This window comes from Lutra lutra, chromosome 15 (genome assembly GCF_902655055.1).
Source record: "Lutra lutra chromosome 15, mLutLut1.2, whole genome shotgun sequence".
NCBI lineage: Eukaryota > Metazoa > Chordata > Mammalia > Carnivora > Mustelidae > Lutra > Lutra lutra.
In genome coordinates, this window is record NC_062292.1 from 110,480 (window position 1) to 133,433 (window position 22,954).

The following is a 22,954-nucleotide window of genomic DNA, read 5'->3' on the forward strand; positions in this document are numbered from 1 at the left end:
TCTCTGTCCGCCACACCTTCCGAACTCTGGGAAGGCTCGGCTCGTGGGCAGCCGGCCCCGCGTCTGGTCAGCCCCTGCCTCCCCAGCCGGGCCGCCGCGAGGGTTAGGGCCGCATCTGCGGGGCGCCCCGGGGTGAGCCGCCCCGGGGTGAGCCCCCCCCACCGCCCCGCTTCCCCGCGCGGCTCCGTCCTGGTGCCGCTCCCGCCTCCGTGGGGTGCGGGCGTCCCCCCAGTGGAGGGGCGCCTGGTGTGCTCCCCTGTCCCGCCCTCCTCCCCGTTCTGAGGCTTCCGCCCATTTCCCCTGGAAACGGAGACCGGACGTCTAGCCCTGAGCCGGTCTTCACGGGAGGGACTTTGGAAACAGACGGAAGGAGAAGGCGCAAAGGTTCGGCAGCTGCTTCGGTGACTCCCACCCACAATCCAGAGGAAGACCGTTGCTCCGGGGGCTGTAGCCGCAGCAGTCACGACTCAGTGTCCTTCCGGTCCCGCTCCAGGCTCTGCAGCCGGGGAGGCCTGGCCGGCTCTCCTGAGCCATGACCCCGGCTGGGCCTGTGAAGCCCTGTGACTCTGCAGGGCTCTGGGTCTGTCCTGAGCAGGCACCCTGCACTCAGACATCCCGCTGCACTGGTTGTCTTCGAGGAGCAGGGTCGTCTTCAGGGTGCCCCTAGAGTGTGGGATCCGCCCTCCAGAGAAACACTGATTAGCCAGGGAAGCTCGTGCAGATCAGGGCTGGGGAAGGGCGCAGGCGGCCCACAAGGCAAAGCTCCGCAGGTGGCTTCCGGGTCTGCTCAAAGACCCTCCAAGCGCTCCAAGCACAGATCATCAGGATTCTCCCCGCTGGCTACAGCTTTGGGGCGGAGGAGGGAGATGGCCGGGAGTGGGGCGCCCAGCTTGGGGGGGGGGTGAATGAAGGCTCCTAAAGCAGTGGCTTGAGAAGTGGGTTCCCTCCTCTGGGAGAGTACAGGAGGCCTCAGGCCCTAGGCTAGAGGTTGGGTATGACATAGGACCCATCTGATACCTTGCAGAAATGGACTGGGAATAAGAGCAAAGCAAGCCTTAGGCTTAAAAGCCTGTTGCTGCTTGGGGGCCAAATTCGAGTGTGAACTTTGTTCTGGAAAGACAATGGCCCTGCCGTTCTCTCTCAGGTTCTCTCAGCTGAGGAAGGAGTGGTGTGTCACAGAGGCCCTGAATTGTCACCTGAGCGACTTCCTGTGTGGCTTGGGGCTGGGGAAAGGCAAGGCCCTCCGGTCTACAAAGGGAGCGGGTCGTGGCTGCTGGGGGGTTTTCCCAAGCCGGGGGCTGGGAGGGAATTGCTCAGTCAGCCAGGAAGCCTGTCCCTTGCGCTGGGTTTTCCGAGGGGCACGGATTGCTGATTAGCAGTGACTGCTTTTGAAGTTTCTTTGTCAAAACGACTGAAAAAACAGCTGCAGCCCCTAGCTCTGGAAAAGGAAGAGGAAACTGAGAGGCTGGGGAAGTGAGGATTCATAGCCAGGAAGTAGACTTTTTCTGGTGGGACATGATATGCGGGAGTGGGATTGGGGAACTCCTGACAAACCTCAGAGCAAACCTCTCTTTTGGGAGATGAAACCCACTTTTGAGGCAAGAGGGCACCTCTCTGTTTGGGGATAGACTGACTTGTATGACTTCTCAGTATGAGGAATTCAAGCCATATCAACAAGGCTTACTCAACATTCACTCTCTAGAGCCAGCCTACCTCTTGCAAGTCTTCGGGAACTCTGTTCTTTTTTTTTTTTTTTTTAAAGTCATTGTTACCGATATCAGTCATTACTTCAGCCCTCATTAAGCCCTCTGGAATAAACAAGATAAAGATATCTTTCAAAAGCTCACAGTGCGGTAGGCCTAATGAGACTTACCAGATCCTGTCCTGTATGTGTTTTCAAATGCGTGAGTGCCAAACGAATGACTACCGCCCATCATAAGTATTCTGGTGTTTTGAGGTGAGACCTGGCGGAAGCCATAAAAGAAAGGTGGGTGGTAAGGAGAAGGCACGGAATGGGTATGGGGAGAGCATGCCAGCTTTGTTCAGGAAAGCAGGCCAGTTGGCTGGAGAGGAAGGTAGGGAAGCATCGAGGGGAAAAAAAATGAAAGTAATAAGATAAAACCACAGGGCCTCCAAGTTAGTGGATGCTGGCCAAGTGGGTGAGTGGGAGCTGGAATCCAAGCCATCTGGACGAAAGGGTTACTTTTTCTTCATACAAAGTCTCCTTGTCTAGCTGTGCCCCCAAAGGGGTGCCTTTTTCTAATTCAGACAGAGGCCAGCTGCAGGCCTCCGAGGCCAGAGAGTGGATGGCCCTGGATTCTACTCTGCAGAGAGCAGGAAACTCCACAGGGCCTTTAGTAAGATGGCGGTCATGAGGAAGCAGAGATGGACTGGCAGAAATGCCAGTTCCTAGAGTGAGCAAGGGAACCAGGCTGAGAAGCTTCTCTGAGTGTCCACACAGCTTCCGCCTTCAAGAGAGAGTAAGGAGGGCGCCTGGGTGGCTCAGTGGGTTAAGCCTCTGCCTTTGGCTCAGGTCATGATCTCAGGGTCCTGGGATCGAGGCCCGCATTGGGCTCTCTGCTCAGCGGGGAGCCTGCTTTCTCCTCTCTATGCCTGCCTCTCTGCCTACTTGTGATCTCTCTCTCTCTGTTTCAAATAAATAAATAAAATCTTTAAAAAAAAAAAAGAGAGAGAGAGAGTAAGGATGTAAAAGAGGGAAGAGTAAAGACCATGTGTCAAAGGAGAAATCAGAAATGACCGCCATGCTTGAGCTCACAGTGTGCCCAGAAGCGTTGAGCTCCCCAAGACACCAAGGGGAAGAGTGCAGCTTTGACGTAAGCCTACACACCTTTTGTAAGCGGGATCTGTCCTGTGGGTCTTCCAGTCTCCAGAGACGGGCACAGTGCCTACAATTACAATCACTTCACTTCTCAGGAAAAGTTTGCTTGGTAAATGAATTACCAGAAACAGGGAACATCTTGACATCTCAGTCCACATCTCCAGTGCTGCCACCTTGGGAAGCCTTCCCAGATGCCCTCAGACTCCGCAGCGGTCTCCCGAGCACTTTGTGCAAACGGGATCCCAGTACTAGGCAGACTGGTAATCGTCTGCCCTGCTGGCTCTTTCCCCGGAAGGCCCAACAGACACTCAGTAAATGCTTTTTGAATGACCAGAGATTGATTAATGATGGGGAAAAGATCAGATTTTTTTTTTAAAAGCAAGGTTTAGGTATATTGGTTTTGAAATGCCCAGTGCCCCATGAGAAATACAGGCCTCCGTATTTCTCAGATCCGTATCTGTCAGATGTCCCCCGATGTACTCGAGTTTCTCTGGAGCAGCTAATGGGCCCATCGCTGTGGATGGGAGCCGGAGGAGTAGAGCAGAGAAAGAGCTAGAGACTTAGGACACCCGAAGCAAATTAGTGTTCTCAGTCGTTCAACTGTAAATCGTAGGCTCTACGAAATAGCTGGCAAAGAATTTTAATCTTCACGGATGAAATCCTTCATTTGCTCGGTGACTAGTAGACACATGAAAATCAAACTTACGTCCCACAACCACGTGTCTGCTATTTAGGTGAACGTCTGTGAGGACTGAACTTTCTTGCCACTGAACAGATCATTAATTTCTAGTTTGGATGGGGACAGCTAATGATCCCTTTCCTCTGAGGCTACGCCCGGTCGTGTCCAGATATCTTTTGTTCCTCATCTGTTCATGGAGCGTTTATTCATGCTGGACCTTGTGTGTGAATGTGACGCAGAAATTACGGGGCTGTCGTGTCTTTTCCTCCTCGCAGACTATCGGTATCACTGACGATGAGAGAGAGAGGAAGGGACGGAGAGCGTGTGTGTGACCCGTGTGTGTCCCTGTGTATAGAATGTGTTCCATTTGTAACCTACTTTTTCACTGATTTTTTAAAATTTCATTAAGTTTTTTTTTTACCCCAATTTCACCAGCAGCCTTTGCTGTTTTGGGACCCACCCTCTCACGGAGCCACCCGTCGGCGGCTGGCTGGTGCTCATGGGTCATGGTTAGGGATCGCGTGGCGTCTGGAAGCTGGGGTTTAGCTCGGAGGACTTGTGAGTGTCCCCGAGCACCCTGGCATTCCTGTGTGGCTCCCGGGTGCTCAGCGGGACCCTCGAAGTAACACGGGCTTCCACGTAACCGCCACCGTTCACTCGCCGGCCTGCAGTGACGGGGAATTGGGGGCAGCCCAGGCCCCATCTCCGTCCCGGGAGGGGTGAGTGTGCATTCCTGGGATGGAGTCAGGTTTCAGACCCTGATCCGCGTGCCTCCTCTGGCGAGCCAGGGCAGGGGTTCCATGGGAAATCGGACCGCGGGTGGCTCAGCGGCCCAGTAATCTTATCAGGGCCACGGGTTCCAGAGAAATCTGAAGACAGCCCTGCCTTCCTCTAGTAATAGCTTCAGGTTCGCAGGCAGTTTGACCACCGCTGCTCACTCATTTCAGAGCTGCGGGTGGGAGGAAACCTTCTCTGGCCGCCCCGCCACGTCGGGAGGGAGAAAACAAGGGGCTGCTGGTGGCCGGCAGCTCGCATCTGGGAGGTCGTGCGGCCTGCGCCGTAAGAAGGAAGGTAATAGTTTCATCCCAAAACAGGGTCCACCTCGTGTCTGGCCTTCAGGGCGTTATGCGGACATGTTCATCCCTCTGCGCGAAAGCGGATGCGAGGACCCTGAGGACACAGGGCTTGGGCTTGGTGGCCACCATCAACCTCACTGTGCTGGGGCGCTCCAGGAGCTCATCTCCTGAACAGATCTGCCCTCGTACCTTGGTCATGGGGGCAGTGAGCGCCCCGTCTTCTTTCTTTCGGGCACCTGTCTTCTGGGAATGGTGGAAAAAGAGTGCCGAGCCCGTGAGACCCCCCCCCCCCCAGATCCTTTCCTGAGAGGAGGGGTTCCAACCACTGCAATCACCAGCCCCAGGAGCTCCCTGGGAGGAGAGCAGACACTCTGGAGAGGCCATCAGAACCCGTCCTTAATGGATAATGTTGGCGCCCCCAGGCAGGAAGCATGGAGAAATTACGGACACTGGAACTTGACATTTTCTCCAACCACGAAGCCGAGCCTCTGCATTGTCAGGTGTCCCCAGCCCTTTGTTCAGAAACTGCTGTGCCATATCAAGGCCACCCTCCTGGCTTCAGGGTAGCAATCACAGGCCTTCCCAGACAGGCTCTTCTGTGACTGACCACTAACAAGTCACAGGGCAAGGCCCCCTCGCGCTTTAACGACCTGCAACGAACAGGCATTGAGGCCAGGCTCTGGGGACACAGAGCTGAATGCCTCACTCCGCCCGGCCTTGAAGAACTCAGGACTAGGAGCGGGCAAGCACCTACCAGGTGAGTTTGAGTGGTCTGAGCTCCCAAGCACAGAGGACAAGTGGTATACCCAGCCCAAGGTTCAGGAGGACTTCCTGTTAGGGGCACTTTCTCAATTAGGTCTTGAGGGATGAGTAGGAGTTCTAGTGCAGAAAATTGGGAAGAGCATTCCAGACAGGGTGTGACAAGAGCAAAGCCTCTGGCCAAGAGATGACACGTGTGTCTGGGGACTCCTGCAGTTTGTTCCTGGAGGACAAAGCAAGATAAAGGGTTTGAAGTTGGGGGACTGGATGGGAGACCCAGAGAAATATAAGTTACAGTTTCTGCCTCAAAGGAGCTCTCTTCTGTTTGGGGAAATAAGACGCGCACACGTGATGTACAAAATACAAGATACTATCTTGATAAGCTCTCGGGTATGTAGGAGTTCGAAGTCAGCTTCTCTCATGGCAGCCACAGAAAACTTGCTTCCCCTGCTGGGGATTCCCTGGCCCCCCAAATATGGCAGCCTCCTGGCAGTCCCGGGGTGCACGACCACGGGGATTTCAACCCCGTGATGAGCACAGCCTTGGGCCTGTACCTGCGCAGTGCGCTGAGGAAATCCGTTTGAAACAGGCTTCAGGCCCCGAGGGAATGTGTTTGTGAGGCTCACCAGAAGCCACCCCCAGGTAGCTCGCCTTCATCACAAAGAGGCCTCTGGGAACAACCGTGCTCACGAGAAGCCGCCTCGTCCCGTTCACATGTCTACCCGCAGCCCCACTCATTCCTCCCACCGTGGTCGCCCACCCTGTGCCCAGTCTGAAAAGCTCGTGCCAGGACAAGCTGAGGTGGGCCCAGCAGCAGCAGCCAGCCCGGGCCGGGTCCTGCAAACCCAGCAACAGAAACAGGAAGCCGGGCCTTGTGGCTGCTGTTACACAAGCCCAGCACCCACACCAGAGGTCACCGAGAATTTATGTGTCACAACAGGCCGCAGAGGGCTGCAGGCCTCCTCGGGACCTCCCCTCCAGACCCCCACCGGCCACAGTTCACTCCACGCACGTGAGCTAAAGGGACAGCTCTCCCACCCCCACCTCGCCCCACCTCTGAACTACGTTCCCAGGCTCCAAGCCCCTGGCTCGGCTTGCTTTTGAGGTATGTTTCCATGGATAATGAGAACCACTGCTGAGCAGCCACATGGATGTCAGTGAAAGTCCTGTTCCCTCCGTTTTCCAGATAAGGATGCTGGGGCTTCATATGATTATGTGCCCAACGCCTAGAAGGGACTACCCGGAGAGCCAACGCTGGAACCCACCCTATTGGGTGGGTTTTCTCCTTTCTCCTCCCTAGGGAAGCTTTGGCCACCCTCGTGACGTCTGTGTGCTCCCAGGGAGACCACAGGCCCCTGGGCCAGGCCCGTCCTCCTCCAGCCCAGGGCCAGCCCACAGTGGAGGCCAGGTGGCAAGGCATGGGGCCCTTAACATCTGACAGAGTCGTTTGAGCCCTCCCCAAGTATCTGAAAGGCTTCTGGAAGGTTCCAGCTGTATCGCTTGGGGAAATGAGTGCAAACGTCTGTGGCAAAAAAGGAAGTTTAAATAAAAATGCAATTTTAAGACTTTGAGTTTCAAGAGCAAGAAGGAATGTTAGTGATTTCTCCAGTTCCCCTCACGTTAAAGATGAGGAGACTACACGTAAATGCTTCACCAGTGGTCACTCTGTCAGCCAGTCAGTGGTAAAGTTGGAACTCAGACGCAGGCGTCCCAGCTCTCCGGACAGGACATTCCCCTGCACAGGTCACTGTAGATCCGTGTGTAGAAATCATCATTACTGTCTCACGGCCCCACTTCTGTGTGTCGTCTCCTCGAGGCTCTCCCAAGGCCTGGGTGGGGCTCCATTTTCTAGGCTTTACCTAGCAAGCGGCATTATTTCTGAGGGTGACACACGCAGGGAGAGGAATGGCCTTTGCTGTCATCCTTCTAGCTTGTGAGGGCAAATGGTCAGGGCTAAGGCTGCGAGGCCCAACCTCACAGGTGCCGCTCCTACTAGCCTTCCTCGGGGGTCCTCCTGGGACAGCCACTGACCCGCCGCCCTGTCCTGCCTGAATCTTCCCCTGAGCATCTAAACTGGAGAAAACCAAGGTTGGTGCCAAGCCCTTGTGTTTTCGGGGGGACGTGAATGGGAGCCCCAGCCTGCAGCAGAATCCCAGCGTGCTGCCCTCAGGGAGAACCTCGAGCCTCCGAGTGGGTAGGCAGAGGAGTTTGCTAGCCATTGCATGGCTTAAAACAATAGGAATTTATCCTCCTGGTGCTGGAGGCCAGATACTTACTTGACGGTGTCCCAGGGCCACATTCCCCACCGAGGCTCAAGGGGAGACGTTGTTCCGCGCCTCTTCTAGGTCCTGGTGGCTGCTGGCTTCCTGGGCTTGTGGCCACAGTGCATCTCTGCCCCGGGCTCACTTCACCGTCTCCGTGTGCCTGTCCTAAGGAACGTGTGTCACTGGACACAGGAGTCACACTGATCATCCAGGGGGATCTCCACATCTCGAATCCATAAGCCTTTACCAAACAAGGGAACATTCACAGGTTCCGGAGACTCGGGTGTGACCATATCTTCTTGAGGGCCACCACTTAGCCCATGACAGCAGGCGACTTGCTGTCCGTCATAGGGGCAGGGGACTTGGGGCTTTGGCAGAGGGAATCCGGGGTTATTGCCGGCTATACGGCTACACCACTGTCTCTGTCACTGCCTGCGAGTGAATTACCAGTGACTACTCATGCGTCTGCCCTGTGACTGATCTCCTGCCCTTGGGGTAACCTACAGCCCCCGTATTGGGGTGGGTCCCAAACACGGTCCTCGTGGGTCCAAGCCACAGTCGGGAGAAGGGGTCCACAGGGTGCTATAGAGGGTCTCTGTGGGGCTCCAAGGATTGGCGCCCCCTGGTCCGGTCTCTTCCCCGTGAGAAAAGCACCGTGTTGGCAGGCTGGGCAGAGCTACTTAAGATCATCCGGGATAATCCCCACCTTCAGAAAGGGTTGTGCCTAGCAAGGTTATAAAATTGCCTTTTGTGCGATCTCATTTGATGTTCTGCGGCCAAATCCCTTATTCTTGATCCGCCCTTTATTCGTGTATTTAAGGACACGTTTTCAGCAGCGTGTCTGTGAAGAGTGGGGCTGGGGGCTCTGCTCGTTGCTGTCCTTCCCCCGGGACCCAGGTTGACAAGGCAGCTTCCACATGGAGCAGTGTAAGTTATCGTCGCAGAGGGAGGGAAAGTTCCGGAAGCCTTGCCCTGGCTGCGGCTCTGGCCTGGAAGGGTCGGAAGTAGCCCACAGCTACACTCAAGCACAGGAAGAAGGAAGGGTGACCCTCCCGTGTGCCCTAAATGAGGAGAGCGGGGAGAGTTTCATGAACATGGGCAGTGCCCCAGAGGAGTCTTACAAGGCTTGCAGAGGAGACGCCCGTGGATCTGGGTCTGGAGGGAAGACTGTGGCTTTCGGGCTGACGAAGGTGTGAAGACTGTGGAGGAGAACTTGGATCTGTGCCCCTCACACCCACTCACACAACTCTCGTGGCCGGAAGTATTCGTCCTGATGAAAATGAAGGCTGCTTCGCAAACACAGAGAATGTTTTCAGTGATTTTAATTCTTCTCTGTACTTTGGGACACGCTGGGAGGGGCAGGGAGGTGGGAGGGGGGATGCCATGGGTGAACATGCACCATTTCTATAGAAAGATAACACCAGTCAGATATAAACATCAACCATTAGGTGCAACTGTTTGCAGTGTTTCTCAAAGAACAAATAAGTAAAAAAAAATTTTAATGTTTTTCAGACATCTTAGCACTGGAAGAGCTAATTCCACAGACCACGCCATCCAGAGCTTATAGCTACCGTTTTTGATTTGGAGGTACCCCCCCACCCCAGCAGTGAACAGGGAATCTATGCTTTTTTTCCCTGCATGTCCTTACAAAACAGCCAGAATTCGAATTCTTGCATAAGCCGTATATACAAGCCCTGCCCTCTGTGCTTAAGGAAAGGTCAGGGAAGGCAAAGACACTGCAAGGAGACGGTGAATTTTGAAGGGACAACAGACCGCTCTCTGCCCTCTGTCCCCTCGGGTTTTCCTTTTCCGATCATGGCGTCTGAAACGGGTCAACAGGGTTGCCATGTGGACAGAGAAACCACGAAACCTGAGTTCGGGTTCAGGGTCCGTAACCGCTTTAGGGCCCTGGCTTGTGTCTCCATCTGTAAAATGGGGACCCGTTTTACTTACCTTCTAGGGCTCATTTGAGAAGGAAGTAAGATCATGTGTGATTTTTAAAGAAATTATGAAACTGCCCTGGAACTTTAAACTATCCCATGGATATAAAATCATGGCGATATCGTTATTAATATTTATTAAGAAGACACTGTGGAAAGTCATGACATCCCTGAGTGGGTCTTTTGGAGGAAGGTTCTGGTGTTCTCTGTGCCTAGTGGGAGGTGGCAGAGAGAGTGCGAGAAGGTGACACTGGTGACTATGGCAGAGCTAAGGCTTCCTCTGTAGGTCAGAGGACGCACAAAGTGGTAAAAAGAAAAACAGTTTTACCACACTTTCTTTATAAAGCACTCTCCCGTAGCTCTTCAACTAAACAATGAGCTCTGAAATCTCCATCATTGGCGCTAGTTCTCCTACAGTGAACATAGTAGGTTCTCAACACACGCTTCTGAATGAGGACCAGAAGGCAGGCTATGCACAAAGTCGGCATGGATAAAAGTTAAGAGTACGGACCTGGGGGTCACACACCTGGCTTTGAATCCTGATTTTTTCCAGTTACTACTAGCTGGTGACCTCTCTGTGCCTCGGTTTTCCCATCTGTAAAATGGAAATCAGAGTAGTACTAAAGGATTAGAGTGTTCTGAGGATTAAATGAGTTAAGTATTTGTGTCAAGTGCTTAGAACAGTGCCTGGCACGTACTAGGAGTGACATGATTGTTTGCTGGAATAAAGAAGTCGGTTTCTATAGCCATTTAAAAGGCGACAGCCTCCCTTGCTCTTCCCACAGCTTTGACTGAGGCCCAGATGGACAGGAGGACATGTGAAGTCCTCCCCCAGGAGTGTGTGTGAGCAAGGGCTGGTGGATGCTGTCACAGCCTTCTGGGCTCCTGGAGGAGGCTGGTCCTCAGGGCAGTGGTGGAACAGTAAGTCCAGACCAGAAACTGGGAAATGGGGGTGACTGAGGCATGGAATAGCAGATCCAGGCTTCCATGGCGGCCAAAGCCTGCGAGAGGAAGGGAGTGTCAGGGCCGGTAAATGCGTTTCAGAGAAAGGGAGGAGAAGGGAGGGGAAGCAAGCGTGTTGTGTGTGTTCATCCTGATGGAGCAGCGAGTGAAATGAGGAGGGAGCAGAGGGTAAGCGGAGAGTCGGACGGCACGGTTGCCACCACCCCCTCCCTCCCACTGACCTTGCAGATCTCTTCCCAGACCCGGACCGTCCTCACCTTTCCCACCCGCATGGGGCGCCCCTGCCGGGATGCTGACCAGCATGGGATGTGGGATCCGGAGACTGCTAGGACGGCCGCAGGGACGGGAGAGTTTGGAGCTGACGTTCATCTCAGCTGACATCGGTCCCGAGCTGCTGGCCAGGCTGGAGGAATCGAGGGCTTTCGCACGCCAACCAGGGCATTCTGATTTTTCAGACAGTTTCGTTTCTTGTCTTAGGAAGGATTTTTTGGCAAGAAGAATTCAGAGCAGAATGAGCTACCTGGCCCGAAGCGTAGTGAGCTGCACTTTGCCCTCTCAGGTCTTTCCTGAGGGGTATCTCCAGGGACAGGCCACAGGCTCTGTCCTTAGCCCTGGCTTGTTACACACTTTTGCTAATGACTGGGATGAAAAATAGAGAGAATCCAGATGACCCACAGCCAGGATAGTTAATACGCTACGTGACATATTCAAGTTCAAAATTATTTACATGGGGTGGGAAGCTGGGCCAAAACCAACCTAATGAAATTAAACAGGGACGCGCGTAGAGCCCTCTGCTCGGCTTTAGGAAAAGGGCGTGCGGCGCTCGGGGAGAGCCGGGCTTACGCACCCGCGCTCGTTTGCCCAGTCGTCCCGCACGTTGTGCTGGGCCCGCTGCAAACAGATGCTGCCGGGTTCTCGGAGGGAGTCCAGATGCCACCGTGCTCGGTCAGCGCAGGGTGCGTCGTGGTCGCGGGAAGCCACACGACGCATCTGCAGAGAAAGGCAGGGCACAGGCTGTTACGGAAGCAACGAGGCCCGGGTGCTGGGGGACCTTCTCCAGGGGGAGCTTCCTCAAGGGGTCCAGCTGGAGACGGCTTCGTGGGAGGGTGACTTCAGAGTGGACACTGAACACCAGGACGGTTTGTCAAAACAGGTGGCAGGGGTGCAGAGGCGGAGAAGCAACGGTGGGGAGAGGCTAAGTGATGAGGAGAAGGGATGACGGACATGCACCGGCGACGCCAAGCGTTCGAAGTGACCGAAATGGACGGTCTCTTAAGGGAGTGGGTGTGCATGCAAAGGTGCGTATTTGCGTATGTGCACACAGAGGGGGCGCGTGTGCAAATGGGCATACACTTGTCCGTGCGGAGGTGACATGTGTGCATGTGCACACGGAGGGGGCGTGCAAGCATACGTGCATGTGTGTGTGTGCACCGAGGGGCGTGCGTGCATATGTGCACACGTGTGTATGTGCACACAGAGGGGACATGTGAACATACATGTGTACACAGGTGTGCACGTACAGAGGGGTGTGTGAGCATATGTTCATACACGTGTGCGTGCACACGGAGCGTGTAAGCATATGTGGGTACACGTATTTGTGCACATGGGGGACACGTGTGAATGTGCATACACGTGTACGTGCAGAGAGGCAGCGTGTGTGCATGTGCACAAGGGGATGTGCGTGCAAAAGTGTATATGTGTACGTGCACACGGACTATACATGCCTACAGGCTTGCGAGTGCTAACATGCATGCACGTGTACGTGCACATGGAATGTGCGTGCGTGTGCGTGTACACGGGAATGGGGAGAGGTAGGGTGGAGGCAGACAGGATGAAACCAGGTGCTCTGCCTAGAAAGATGGCGTTGGTGATGTGGGCGTTTTTCTATGGGAAATGAAGTCCCAGGAGAGAGGGGCTCCCGGGGTCAGGGGGCTCTGGAAGGCCATTCATCTGGTCCCAGGGCATGGGGTAGGGGGGGTCGGATGGGTAGACTCTAGAGGCCGGAGCACCATTGAGGCGCCAAAGCACCCACAGAAGATGGCCTTGGGACTGGAGAGGAGAAGAAGTTGTGGGATCAACTGAGGGAGGGATCCCAGTGTCGGTGTTTAGTTGGAGGCTGCAGGACGGGGCGGGGTGGGGGGCAGCAGCGGGAGAGGAGGGTGTGCACGGTGCACAGTGAGCTCACTTTCCGTCAGCCAGCAGGGACGAGAACCATGGTGGTTTGGGCCGGAGAGGCTGCCTGTCCGTGGAAGCCTTGGCCGAATGGGCAGGGAATCCAGTCTGGAGCTCAGAGGGGCTTAGGGTGGAGCGGCTCAGCGGCCACCTGCACGGAAGTGGTCTCTGCACAGAGGGGATGAGGGCCACTGCCGGAGAGAGTCAGGCCAAGGACAAGGCCGTGGACACCCCTCACCAGTGAGGGGCACCAGGAGACGTAAGGACAGTGAAGGAGCACGGCAGTGTGCGTGCCCAGGGTGGGGAGTCTGAACCCACCATACCCGTCACACAGAATAACACTCGGGAAAAGAAGGGCTCCGTCCCAGCTCTGCCTCTGACCCCACCAGCGCAGGACCTACAGTCTCCTCCCTGCACAGGCTCCCTCGGTCTCTCCTTGGTGGGATCCCATCTTCCCATCTCCTTTCCCTTGGCCGTCTCTCACGCTCAAGGAAGGGAGGCCAGGGGACGTGGACTGTGGTAGTCCATATGGAGAGAGAGGAGGGAGAGGGGTCAGAATTCTTTATCCACTGAGCAAAGGTCTTTGAGTCGCTTTTAGTGGCAATCAGGCTTACAGGCTCCACGCCAGAGCATCTGCAGACCTCCAGCCACACATAGGGAAGGTCTGAATTACGGATGTTCTGGTTATAATTTGTAAAATGAAGCTAAGACCGCAATTAACAAAAAATTCTCTTAGACAACCCTAGGACTTTGTGTTCAGGGTATTTGCCTTAGCTTTAAAATGCTATTTTATTATTATTAAACTAATACTATGCATCTTCAGGGAAAATCATAAAAACTCATCATCCTGACGCAACTGTTTTCCCTTTATGTTTCTTGCACGTTTCTGAGCCTCAGTGTGAATCTCCTTTATCATTAAAAAGAAGCTGGGAAAGATGATTCCACTTAATGCAGCTACTTCCAGCTTTGTGTGCCTCTATTATTTTCTGCCACATATATAGTTTTTACAAGATTGTCATCAGGGTATACGCAAGTCTATATCTTCTCTCTTACTATAATTCCCAAGACAATATTCCTGTTTGACATTGTCCTGTTTTCATTTTAAATATTTGAATGGTGTCCCGTTACACAAATATTCCATAACTTATTTAGTTCTTTTTCTACTTTGGGACACAACATTTGCTTTCACTTTCTCCTTATTGTAAATAACAGAGCCATAAACAGTACACGTATCTTTTTTGCTGTTCTTTTGAATCATTTCTTTGGAAGCCGTTCCCAGCAGTGGAATTATTAGGTCAAAGAATATGACTGTTTTTATGGTTCTTGGTAAGTGTGGCCAAATTGGTCCCATCCTTCCTTCCTTCCTTAAAGCCTCGCTGTGCCTGTGGGCACAAACTGTGGGCTCCGTGAGATGTGCCTGGAAGGGAACGTGAGCTGAGAGCGACCTGTGGTGCTGAGCTCTGTCCCCCTAGGTTCTCCTGTGGGTCCTCCTCCACCAGCAGGGAGGGGCAGGAGAGGGCAGGAAGGGTTGCGGGCACCTTGGGAAGTGAAGCAATGTGGAACTTCCTGCGGCAGCAGCTGCTGATGGGGGGAAATTGCACACTAGCGAGGGGAGGCAGAGCTGAGTGGGCAAGACCTTCCCCCTTCCCTCCTCCACCCCCCAGCAAGAACGCAGCAGGATACCCTCTCGGGCGCTGCAGACTTGCTCCTAGGAGATCCCTCAGGGTCACGGACGAGAGTGGTCTGGGTTAGGGAGGAGAGACACGCCGTTGTCTGCTTCATAAATATTTAGTGAGTGCCCACTCTGTCAGGTTCTGGGCCAGAAACTCTGCCCACAGAAGGGAGGAAAACTTGGGCCCTGCCCGCAAGGAGCTTGCAGCCTGGTAAGGAAGTCAGAAGGGTAGCAGGACAGTGACGTGGGTGTGACCTGCAGGGGGAGAGGTTTCCCAGAGGAGGTAACAGCTGAGCTCAGAGGAGATGGGGAGCCTCTGCCAAAAGGACGTCCACCCTGGGGACGCTGGAGACGCTGCGGTGGGAGAGAGGGGAGTGTGTGAAGTGGCCGACCACACGAGACCCCGAGGGTCTCCGTCAGGCTTGCTCGTGGCCACGTGAGGTTTTCTCTGCAGAGGCACTTAACTCACGGTCCTGACCACGAGGCATTTGGAGCTCACACGTTTCGGTGTAAATTGGATGTTTCTGGGCATCATGAGGAGGTTGGGGGAGTTAAAGCCCCTCTGTGTCACCACCATTCGACGCTCAGCCACTGGGGGGGGCAGGGAATCATGTGATCCGGTTTCCATTGTAGAAAGTTTGCTGTGGCTACGGTTTGCAGAAGGGGGTGGAGGGAGCGTGGCATGGGGACCTTCTGGCCAGCCATCTGACAGAGGTCAGGCAAGCCCTACGGGTGGAGGGGGTGGACGGGGACCCTTCCTCCCGGGGCCAGGGCTTTCTCCCTACAGGCCTCACTGAGGACCGAGAGAGGGAGCCACTGGTTCCAGGGGCCTGTGCTGTATGGGGACGCCCAGATGCGACCGCAGCATTTAGAAGGAGGGCAGCCCTGGGGCTGGGTTTCTAGTGTCCATAATGAGAGGCGGTTCACCTGTGCCTCCTGGGCCTGGGAAGGTACTTCGTGTGGGCTGGAGGAGAGCCGAGTGAGGGCTTCAATCTAGCTGGAGAAAGCCGGGCACGGAGGGTCCGTGTTCAGGTCTCTGAACTAAATTCCATCGCTGAATCGCTGTGGGATCAGATCAGTGGCTCAAGATTTGGGGTCCTCATCGGGATGATAATTCCGTCCCTGCCTGGATTATTGGGAGGATGAAATGAGACCACGTGTTCATGGTCAACGCCTTGGAGCAGGTACAGAGGACGCCGCAGATCCAGTGTGGTCACCCCTGCGCTTTGGAAAACACAAGGAAAGATCTGGAAATAACTCGGTGGCTCAGAGAGAGGCAGGCACCGTGGAGCCTGAGAGAGGGAGAGGGGGAGAGGGAGGGGGGTGCATGGGGAGGGTGGGGAAGCTGGGAGTCTGCTTCATCCCCTGCTTGTGGTTTCCCTTTAAAGCTCAGAGCAGCTGTTCGATGAAAGACCAGTCCTGCCCAGCCTGGGTCACTCAGCTCAGAGGCAGAAGCCAGGTTTGAAGCCACAGCGAGGAGACCAGCTGGAGCCTGGCAGGGCTTCTGGACTCTGAGGTGTTTGGGCGTCTCTGACCTGCTGTCCCCAGGGCCCCACTGGGAGCAGCTGGGTCACAGGCCCTGCTGTCCGTACCAGGGGGCCCGCTGCCCCATGGCTCCAGCCGGGAGCTCCCTCCAGCCGCAGTCAAGGGCGACATCCAGCAGCTCTGAGGACTCCTTTTCTGTCTAGTGACGTGTTCCTTGAGTTTTGGAAACAAAAGTCCCAATTAAGGAACAGCAGGGAGCAGCCAAGGTCACAATGACTGCCCAGCCAGTCTCTCTGCTTGTGCGAAGTCCAGTGGCGTTGACAGTGTGGGGTGTGGGGGAGAAGGACGCGAGGCACGTGGGTCCTGACCCCACGCGGTAGCAGGAGGATACGCAGTCCGCTGCCCAGACGGGCTTCCACGGGCCAGGAGCAGTGGCTGTGCTAGCTGGTGGGGCAGCAGCATCTCCTCACGGCTCTGGAGGCCTTCTAGAAGCCCAGGGTCCACACGTCAGCCACGCTGCTCTCTTCAGTGGCCTCTCCTCTCCATGCCTCCTCCCGCACCCTCACCGGGTCTTCTCTCTCCGAGGCCGCGTCCTCATGTTTGCTTACAAGGACGCCAGTCATGCGGGATGCGGACCGACCACGAGGACCTCATTCTAACGGAACCGCCTCCCTGAAGACCCGTCCCCCAAGAGCCTCGTCCGGAGGCACCGAGGGTCAGGACGTCCCCCTTCGGCCACAAATCACCCCCGGCCCCAGAGCCTCACTTCCCGCTGTGGGCGAGAAAGGACAGGCGGCCAGGGAGGTTACGGTTCTCAGTCTCGGCCGCCGGCTGGAGATGAAGCTGCAAGAGGTCTGAGCGCCTGAGCGGTGGCCCAGGGCCCACCTTCCACCCCACGCCTGGCTCCTCGTGTGACTCAGGACAGGGGCCATGTCCTAGAAAGAGGGCAGCAGGGCAGCTGGGCACGCTGAACCCTGAGCTGGCAGGGTTGCCTCCTGGCTCTCCTCATGCTCCCGGTGCTCCCTCACCCGGGCCCAACTTCTGCTACCTCCTTCCGGTGCCCTCTCCTGCCCACACAAGAGTGCAGGGCTGAGGCCCCCACGGCGTCCTCCAGCCCCTCGGGAAAATTCTCCCGACTCCCTCGCTCGTAGGCCTTAGCCCATGCCGGCCTCTCCGCCTGGAACTTCCCTGCCCTCCCCAGCACCCTGTGGGTCGCTCTGTTACAACAGGCTTTTCCTCCCCAGTCACCATTCCCTTTGGGAGGCCACGTCCACGGTCACCGTTCCCTTTGAGAGGCCACATCTTCCCAGCCAGGACGCAGCTTGAGGCAGGGCAGGACCGTGGCCACCGCGGACCAACTCAGTGCCTATCTGCTCTGTCGACAGGGCGTCCGGAGCCTCTGACAGGGCTAGAGGGCTGAAGGGGCTGCTCTCCCCCCACCCCACCTCCACTCTTATCTGGGCTGTGTCCCAGATGTTTCCTCTCACACAGACAGTCACCAGCGCCCTGTTTCCAGGCCCTGGGAGGAGATCCCCACCCCGGCTCCTGCTCTGTTCATGCCCCCACCTCCTGAGCCCATGATCCCCCTTCTTATCACCGGGACTGGGGACAACTTGAGTTGAAAAGGAACGGGGCCTGTTAAAGTCACAGCCTCACCGTGGCCAGACGCTAGAGTGTATTTTTGGACAGGAGGCCTAGGTGAAGGCACAAGCACTTGTCAGCCTGGAACCAGGCCTGCCCCTGCAGAGAGAGACGCTGACCAGTTGCTGCCCCAGCCGGGGACGCACATGTTCTAATTATGAAAACTGTGAAGGACCTCAAAGCTGATGAACGTTACCTTCCAAATTCACTTCTCGTCTGTGAGTTTTTTTAAGAACATTTTATTTACTTCGTGTGAGCAGGGGAGGGGCAGAGGCAGAGAGAGAGAGAGAGAATCCCAAGCAGGCTCGATGTAGAGCCCGACGCGGGGCTGGAGCCCACAACCCTGAGACCATGACCCAAGCAGAAATCGAGAGTCGGACACTTAACCGACAGCCACCCGGGTGCCGCTTGTCTTCACCAGTTGGTACTTACACGCTTCGGTGAGTCACGTCACTGCACACAAAGCACTGAACTTCTCCAGCCCTCGTTCCCTTTTTGTTCCACACACGTCTGTGCTAGGAGTGTCGGGTGCCCGTCACTCTGAATGGGAGCGTAGCGTTCACTGCCTTCGTGCTCTGGGGTTGGCGCTGACCGTTCTCTGTGAGTCAGTATTCGGGTGGTTTCTAGTCTTTCACCTTTATGGAAATAGCAGGGTTATACATGATTCTGTACAAACTGCGTTTTTCTCCTTTGTGTCCTTAACGTCTGTTCTAAACATGGAGCGAATCGTTTTCGAGCTCCTGCCGCACAGCTGCAGACCGTCGTCCCAGGAGAGGGCAGAATTAGTCAAGATGTAACGCAAACAGCATTTTTAAAAGAAACCATCTTCCCCATAGTCCTGGCAACTCTGGCTTCTTATCGTTGTGACCTATTTTGCCCATCTAATGGCTGCGCAATGTTACCTTAAATTAATTTGCATCTTAGTATTGATTGTCAACGTTCTGCATCCTCCCCAATGATAACTCTGCGTCGGCATTTTCTCTCTTGGCTTTGGAAGTGTCTCTGCCCCGTTGCCTTCTGGGTACTTATTTGGCCAAGACGTCACAGGCACACACGTGTTGTGTGACTTCCCGTAGCGAGCGTCCACTCTGGCAGCTTTGTCGCCGCTGTGCCGTCTCTAGAGCAAGCAAGGGACTCACGTGCGGGAGTCTCTGAAACACAGACCTTAGCCCCTCAGGAGGACTGGGGAGGAGCTGTTGGCTTCCTCTAACAGGTAGAGACCCCGAGGCCCAGAGACTTGATCCAGAACCCAGAACCTCAGTCTTTATCCAGTGGCTGATGTCTTCAAACCAATAAATATGTGTTGCACCCCTACTATGAACTGGCCCCTCTGCTAGGAAGGGGGGAAGCCAGTGAAGTCTGTGGTACATGCTTTCAAGGGGAGTCACACCCATGAGAGGGACTGACGGTGCATTGTAGCCGGGGAAGTGTTATGGGAGACAGCCTTGGAGGCTTTGGAGGAAGCAGGAAGCTGGGGCTTGGACGAAGAAGAGCCCTCCGGGGGGGGAATAAGGAGGAAGGCTTCCGCGGTAGCGGAACAGCATGTGCAAAGACACAGACGCATGAAAATGAGGGGTGTGCTGGGGACATTGGGGGAGCATGGGTGTGGAGCCGGCCTTCCGGGGCCGGGGTCCCATCCCCACGACAGCTCTGTCATCTTCGGCGAGTCATGTAGCCTCTCCAAGCTCCCATTCTGCTGTCCACCGCATGATGTTCGTAACGCCCGGCTGGCTGGCTGGGGACTGACCAAAGGAGATCGTTCTTATCGAGCACTAGGCGTTATTCTGGGCACATGCAAATGCTCGCCCTAGAAGTATTAGCTCTTGTCATTGAGAAGGTGTAACTTTCAGGAAGGAGGGATGGACAGGGGCCTTATGTTCTCTACTGAGATGATTTGATCGTGGAATAGAGACCACAGAGTAGGTAAGCCAAGCAAAGTCATGATCAGACAGATTTTAGACAGATTATTGGGGCAGCAGTGGGGAGAGTGGACTAGAAGGCAAAGAGCAGAGGCAAAGAAAGCAGGAGGCCACGTTCTCTGTCCACAGTCAGAGGAGCAGAGGTGGGGACCCTCAGGCGCCGTGAGCATTGTGGGAACGAGGAGGCCGGACCAGAAACACAGATTAAGTAGAAGACAGCAATTGGACTTGGTGACCTCGTGGCTGTGGAAAGGCAGGGCACACCGCCACCTGCAAGTCTGTTCCTGGGCTCCGCCTGATGGAGCCGACGCAGCAATCCCGTCCATTCTCCCAATGGGCCCGTGGTCCCCGATCTTCCTGGCTCCCAGAGACTGGCTCCCCGGGGTTAGGAAACCTGCGGAGGAAGAGCTCAGAGGCCTCTTGTTTCCCAAAGTAGCTGGAGGCTGCAGCTCTCCCCAGGGAAGTGAGCTCGGCTTCCTCAGGCCTCCACTCTTGCAAAACAAATCTCGGGCTTGGGGCTTGGAACCTGCTCAGGACCATCTCTGACAACCGTCTCAGGCCAGATGTCTCAGGCTGTTGAAGCCTACAGGCCGGGCACATCTCTGCCCAGGGAGGGCGGTGCTTTGCAGAGAGGAAATGGCGCAAACCAGATATTGCCTTGTTTGTTTTCCCTGTGAAGACAAGAGACCATTTGACTTTCCTCTTTTATTTATTTTCTAGGGATGAGGCAGATATTTTTAATTCCTCTAGCTTCCTGCTGTCTACAGGTGTTTCCTGTGGTCTTACTGTCAGAAGGACCAGAGCCCGGGACATAATCAGCTCTGTTTCTGAGATTGCCGAAAAGTCTCCCTGCGGTGACCTGCAGGCCCCACCTCACAGCCCCTCTGGGCGAGGTGGGGTGAGCACAGCCTCCACGAGCTGCATGGGTTTTCCGCCGTTCACCTGCGGTGCAGGCGGGCTCGTTCCTAAGCGCCCCTGGTGAGACATGTCCGTGGGGGGACGGGAGAGGAGGAAGGCTCTGGTCCCCGTTTTTGCCTCCCCAGTTGAGGTGACCTTCATGAAAGGGCTGCCCCCGAGTTCCGGTAGAATCACTCTTCACTTATTTGCGGGACGGTTCTCCTGCCTCCAACCAAGTAGGACCGTCTTATAGAACAGCTGTTAAAAAGGCAGAGTGCTTGTTAATTTTTACCCCAAAAAGTTATGCACAAACTCAAACTTTGGGGAGAACATCCTGTTTTTCACACACCCAGAGAAAGCTTTTGGTGATGGGAAATCCTTTTACACAGTGAAGAGACCGCCCGTCAGACAGCATTATCTCTCTCAATTTGTACATGAACCTGTGGAGCCTTGTATCTGCCTTGTACAAGGACTGGGACAAGTATTTATGGAGCACTTTTATGACACAGCGTCCCTCGTAGAACCTGCACCGCCATTCTGTGGGTTGGCGTTACTGGTCCATTGGACTGAACAGGAGACTGACGCTCGGGATGGGTCAGGGGTGTCTGGTCGCTGTGGAGGGGCTGGGACAGAAGTCTCCCAGGTCCCTGCCTCATCCTGTGTGCAGTGCACCCTGACCTAGAAGTCGACGGGAGGTCAGAACCCTGTGATAGTATTTAGCATTGAGAGCAAAGAATCTGTGGCACCCTAAAAGAATTACACAGAAATTCACGTAATAAAAACAAAAATGCCTCCTGGGATTATCCAGGAAAACGGGTCGAATAGGATAAAACATTGTTCCCATAAATCAGAAGTTGCAAACTCCCGGATCCCTTGCTGCAGGAGGATATGACCTCCCCCCACGAAGCAGGGGTTTCTCCCACCGCCCCCCCCAGGTACCCCTGCCCCGCCCTGCCACACCTATGCTTTGCCTGCCTGGCCTTTGAGGGCGCTGGGTTTGCAGAGCCCACCCTCGTGACATGGGAGGGGAGCACCGAGCTGCACCCGGGATCAGAGCAGGTTGCGCCCACCGGGAGCGTCTCCCGTGGACTCTGAAGGAGGTGGCGGCTCCCTGGGGGCCAGGGGCGTTCTCAGAGTGGCAGATCCTGGTCAGAATTCACACCGTCGATATCTAGCATGCAAACAGACTTCAGAGAAGCGAGGGTGGCTGTGTTGTGAGCAGAGTCAGCCTGGCCGAGTCTGGCACCAAGCTGCACGGCAGGGCATGGGACTCTGGGAAGGCCACGCCTCTCTGTGGTCCCTTGTCAAGCAGGACACTCGCACAGGAATGTCGTCTCCATGCACGTCAAGCTTCCTTGATGGGCCGTGCACACAGTAAGCACTCCATCTGCTTTGGGTCCTGTCCTCCTTTCCTCTCCCAAACAGATGACTATTCCCCGGGGACTGAGCCCATTTATCACGGGATGAAATGTCCCGATGCTGAGCTGTCCAAGATCTGTAGAAAGTCAGGGTGTGGGGCCTAATGGAAATTACCAGTTTCTCCTTTCTCTTGTCTTATGATTTTGTTTTTCTGAGTATACGCTGAGATGGAAGGGGACATTTTGGCTTCGGATCGATCATTTACTCGAGTAGAGAGAATTACATAATAACAAAGCAACAACATTTAAAAATGTGTTTGGGCTCCTGCAAACAGGGTAAATTGGCCTAGATTTTTACTAACCCTAAAAACAGCTTCAAGGAGCATATATTTAAACTTAGGGACGCAATATCTTTTTTTTTTTTTTTCATTTCAATGCCAGGATAGTTAACATACAGTGTTATATGATCTTTAGGTGGACGACACCGTGGTTCAGCAATTCCATACATCACCCTGGGGGCATCACAAGAGCCCTCCCGAAACCCATCACTTGTCTCACGCATCCCTCCCCCCAGCCTCCTCTGGTGACCATGAGTTTGTCTTCTGTAGTTAAGAGTCTTTTTCTTGGTTTGTCTCTCTTTCATTCCACTTCGCTTGTTTTGCTTCTTAAATTCCACAAGTGAGTGAAATCATATGGTACTTGTCTTTCTCCGACGTATTTCACTCAGCGTCACACTCTCCGGCTTTATTCATGTCACTGCAAATGGCACGATGCCGTATTTTTGATGGCTGCATAGTATTCCATTGTGTGTACACACCACATCTTCTTTATGCATCAATGAACATGGACTGCTTCCATAATTTGATTCTTGTAAATAAGGCTGCTAGAAACGTGGGGTGCATGTATCCCGTTTATTTAGTATTTTTTTTAAGATTTTTATTTATTTATTTGACAGAGAGATCACAAGCAGGCAGAGAGGCAGGCAGAGAGAGAGAGAGAGAGAGGAGGAAGCAGGCTCCCTGCTGAGCAGAGAGCCCGATGTGGGGCTCGATCCCAGGACTCTGAGATCATGACCTGAGCCGAAGGCAGCGGCTTAACCCACTGAGCCACCCAGGCACCCCTATTTAGTATTTTTGTATCTAAAGATACAAAGGCAGACACCCAGTAGTGCGATTGCTGGGTCATGGGTAGCTCTATTTTCAACTTTTTGAGGAACCTCCATGCTGTTTTCCGGAGTGGATGCACCAGCTTGCATTTCCGCCAACAGTGTAGGAGCGTCCCCTTTCTCCA

The 22,954-nt window shown here is 54.6% G+C and overlaps 1 protein-coding gene across 3 annotated transcripts in view; it reads left to right on the forward strand.

Annotated features, from left to right (window-relative positions):
• The window catches only part of RCSD1 (RCSD domain containing 1), a 60,409-nt gene that overhangs the window by 975 nt on the left and 36,480 nt on the right, over positions 1-22,954 (forward strand). Inside the window, exon 1 of one of the 3 annotated variants that reach the window (XM_047703830.1) lies at positions 11,708-11,818. The exons of the other annotated variants lie outside the window; for them this stretch is intronic. Coding sequence (XP_047559786.1) covers positions 11,723-11,818 — 96 coding nt within the window. The 5' untranslated portion in view covers positions 11,708-11,722. Of the gene's footprint in view, positions 1-11,707; positions 11,819-22,954 lie in introns of those variants that run through there. 3 annotated transcript variants of the gene reach the window in all.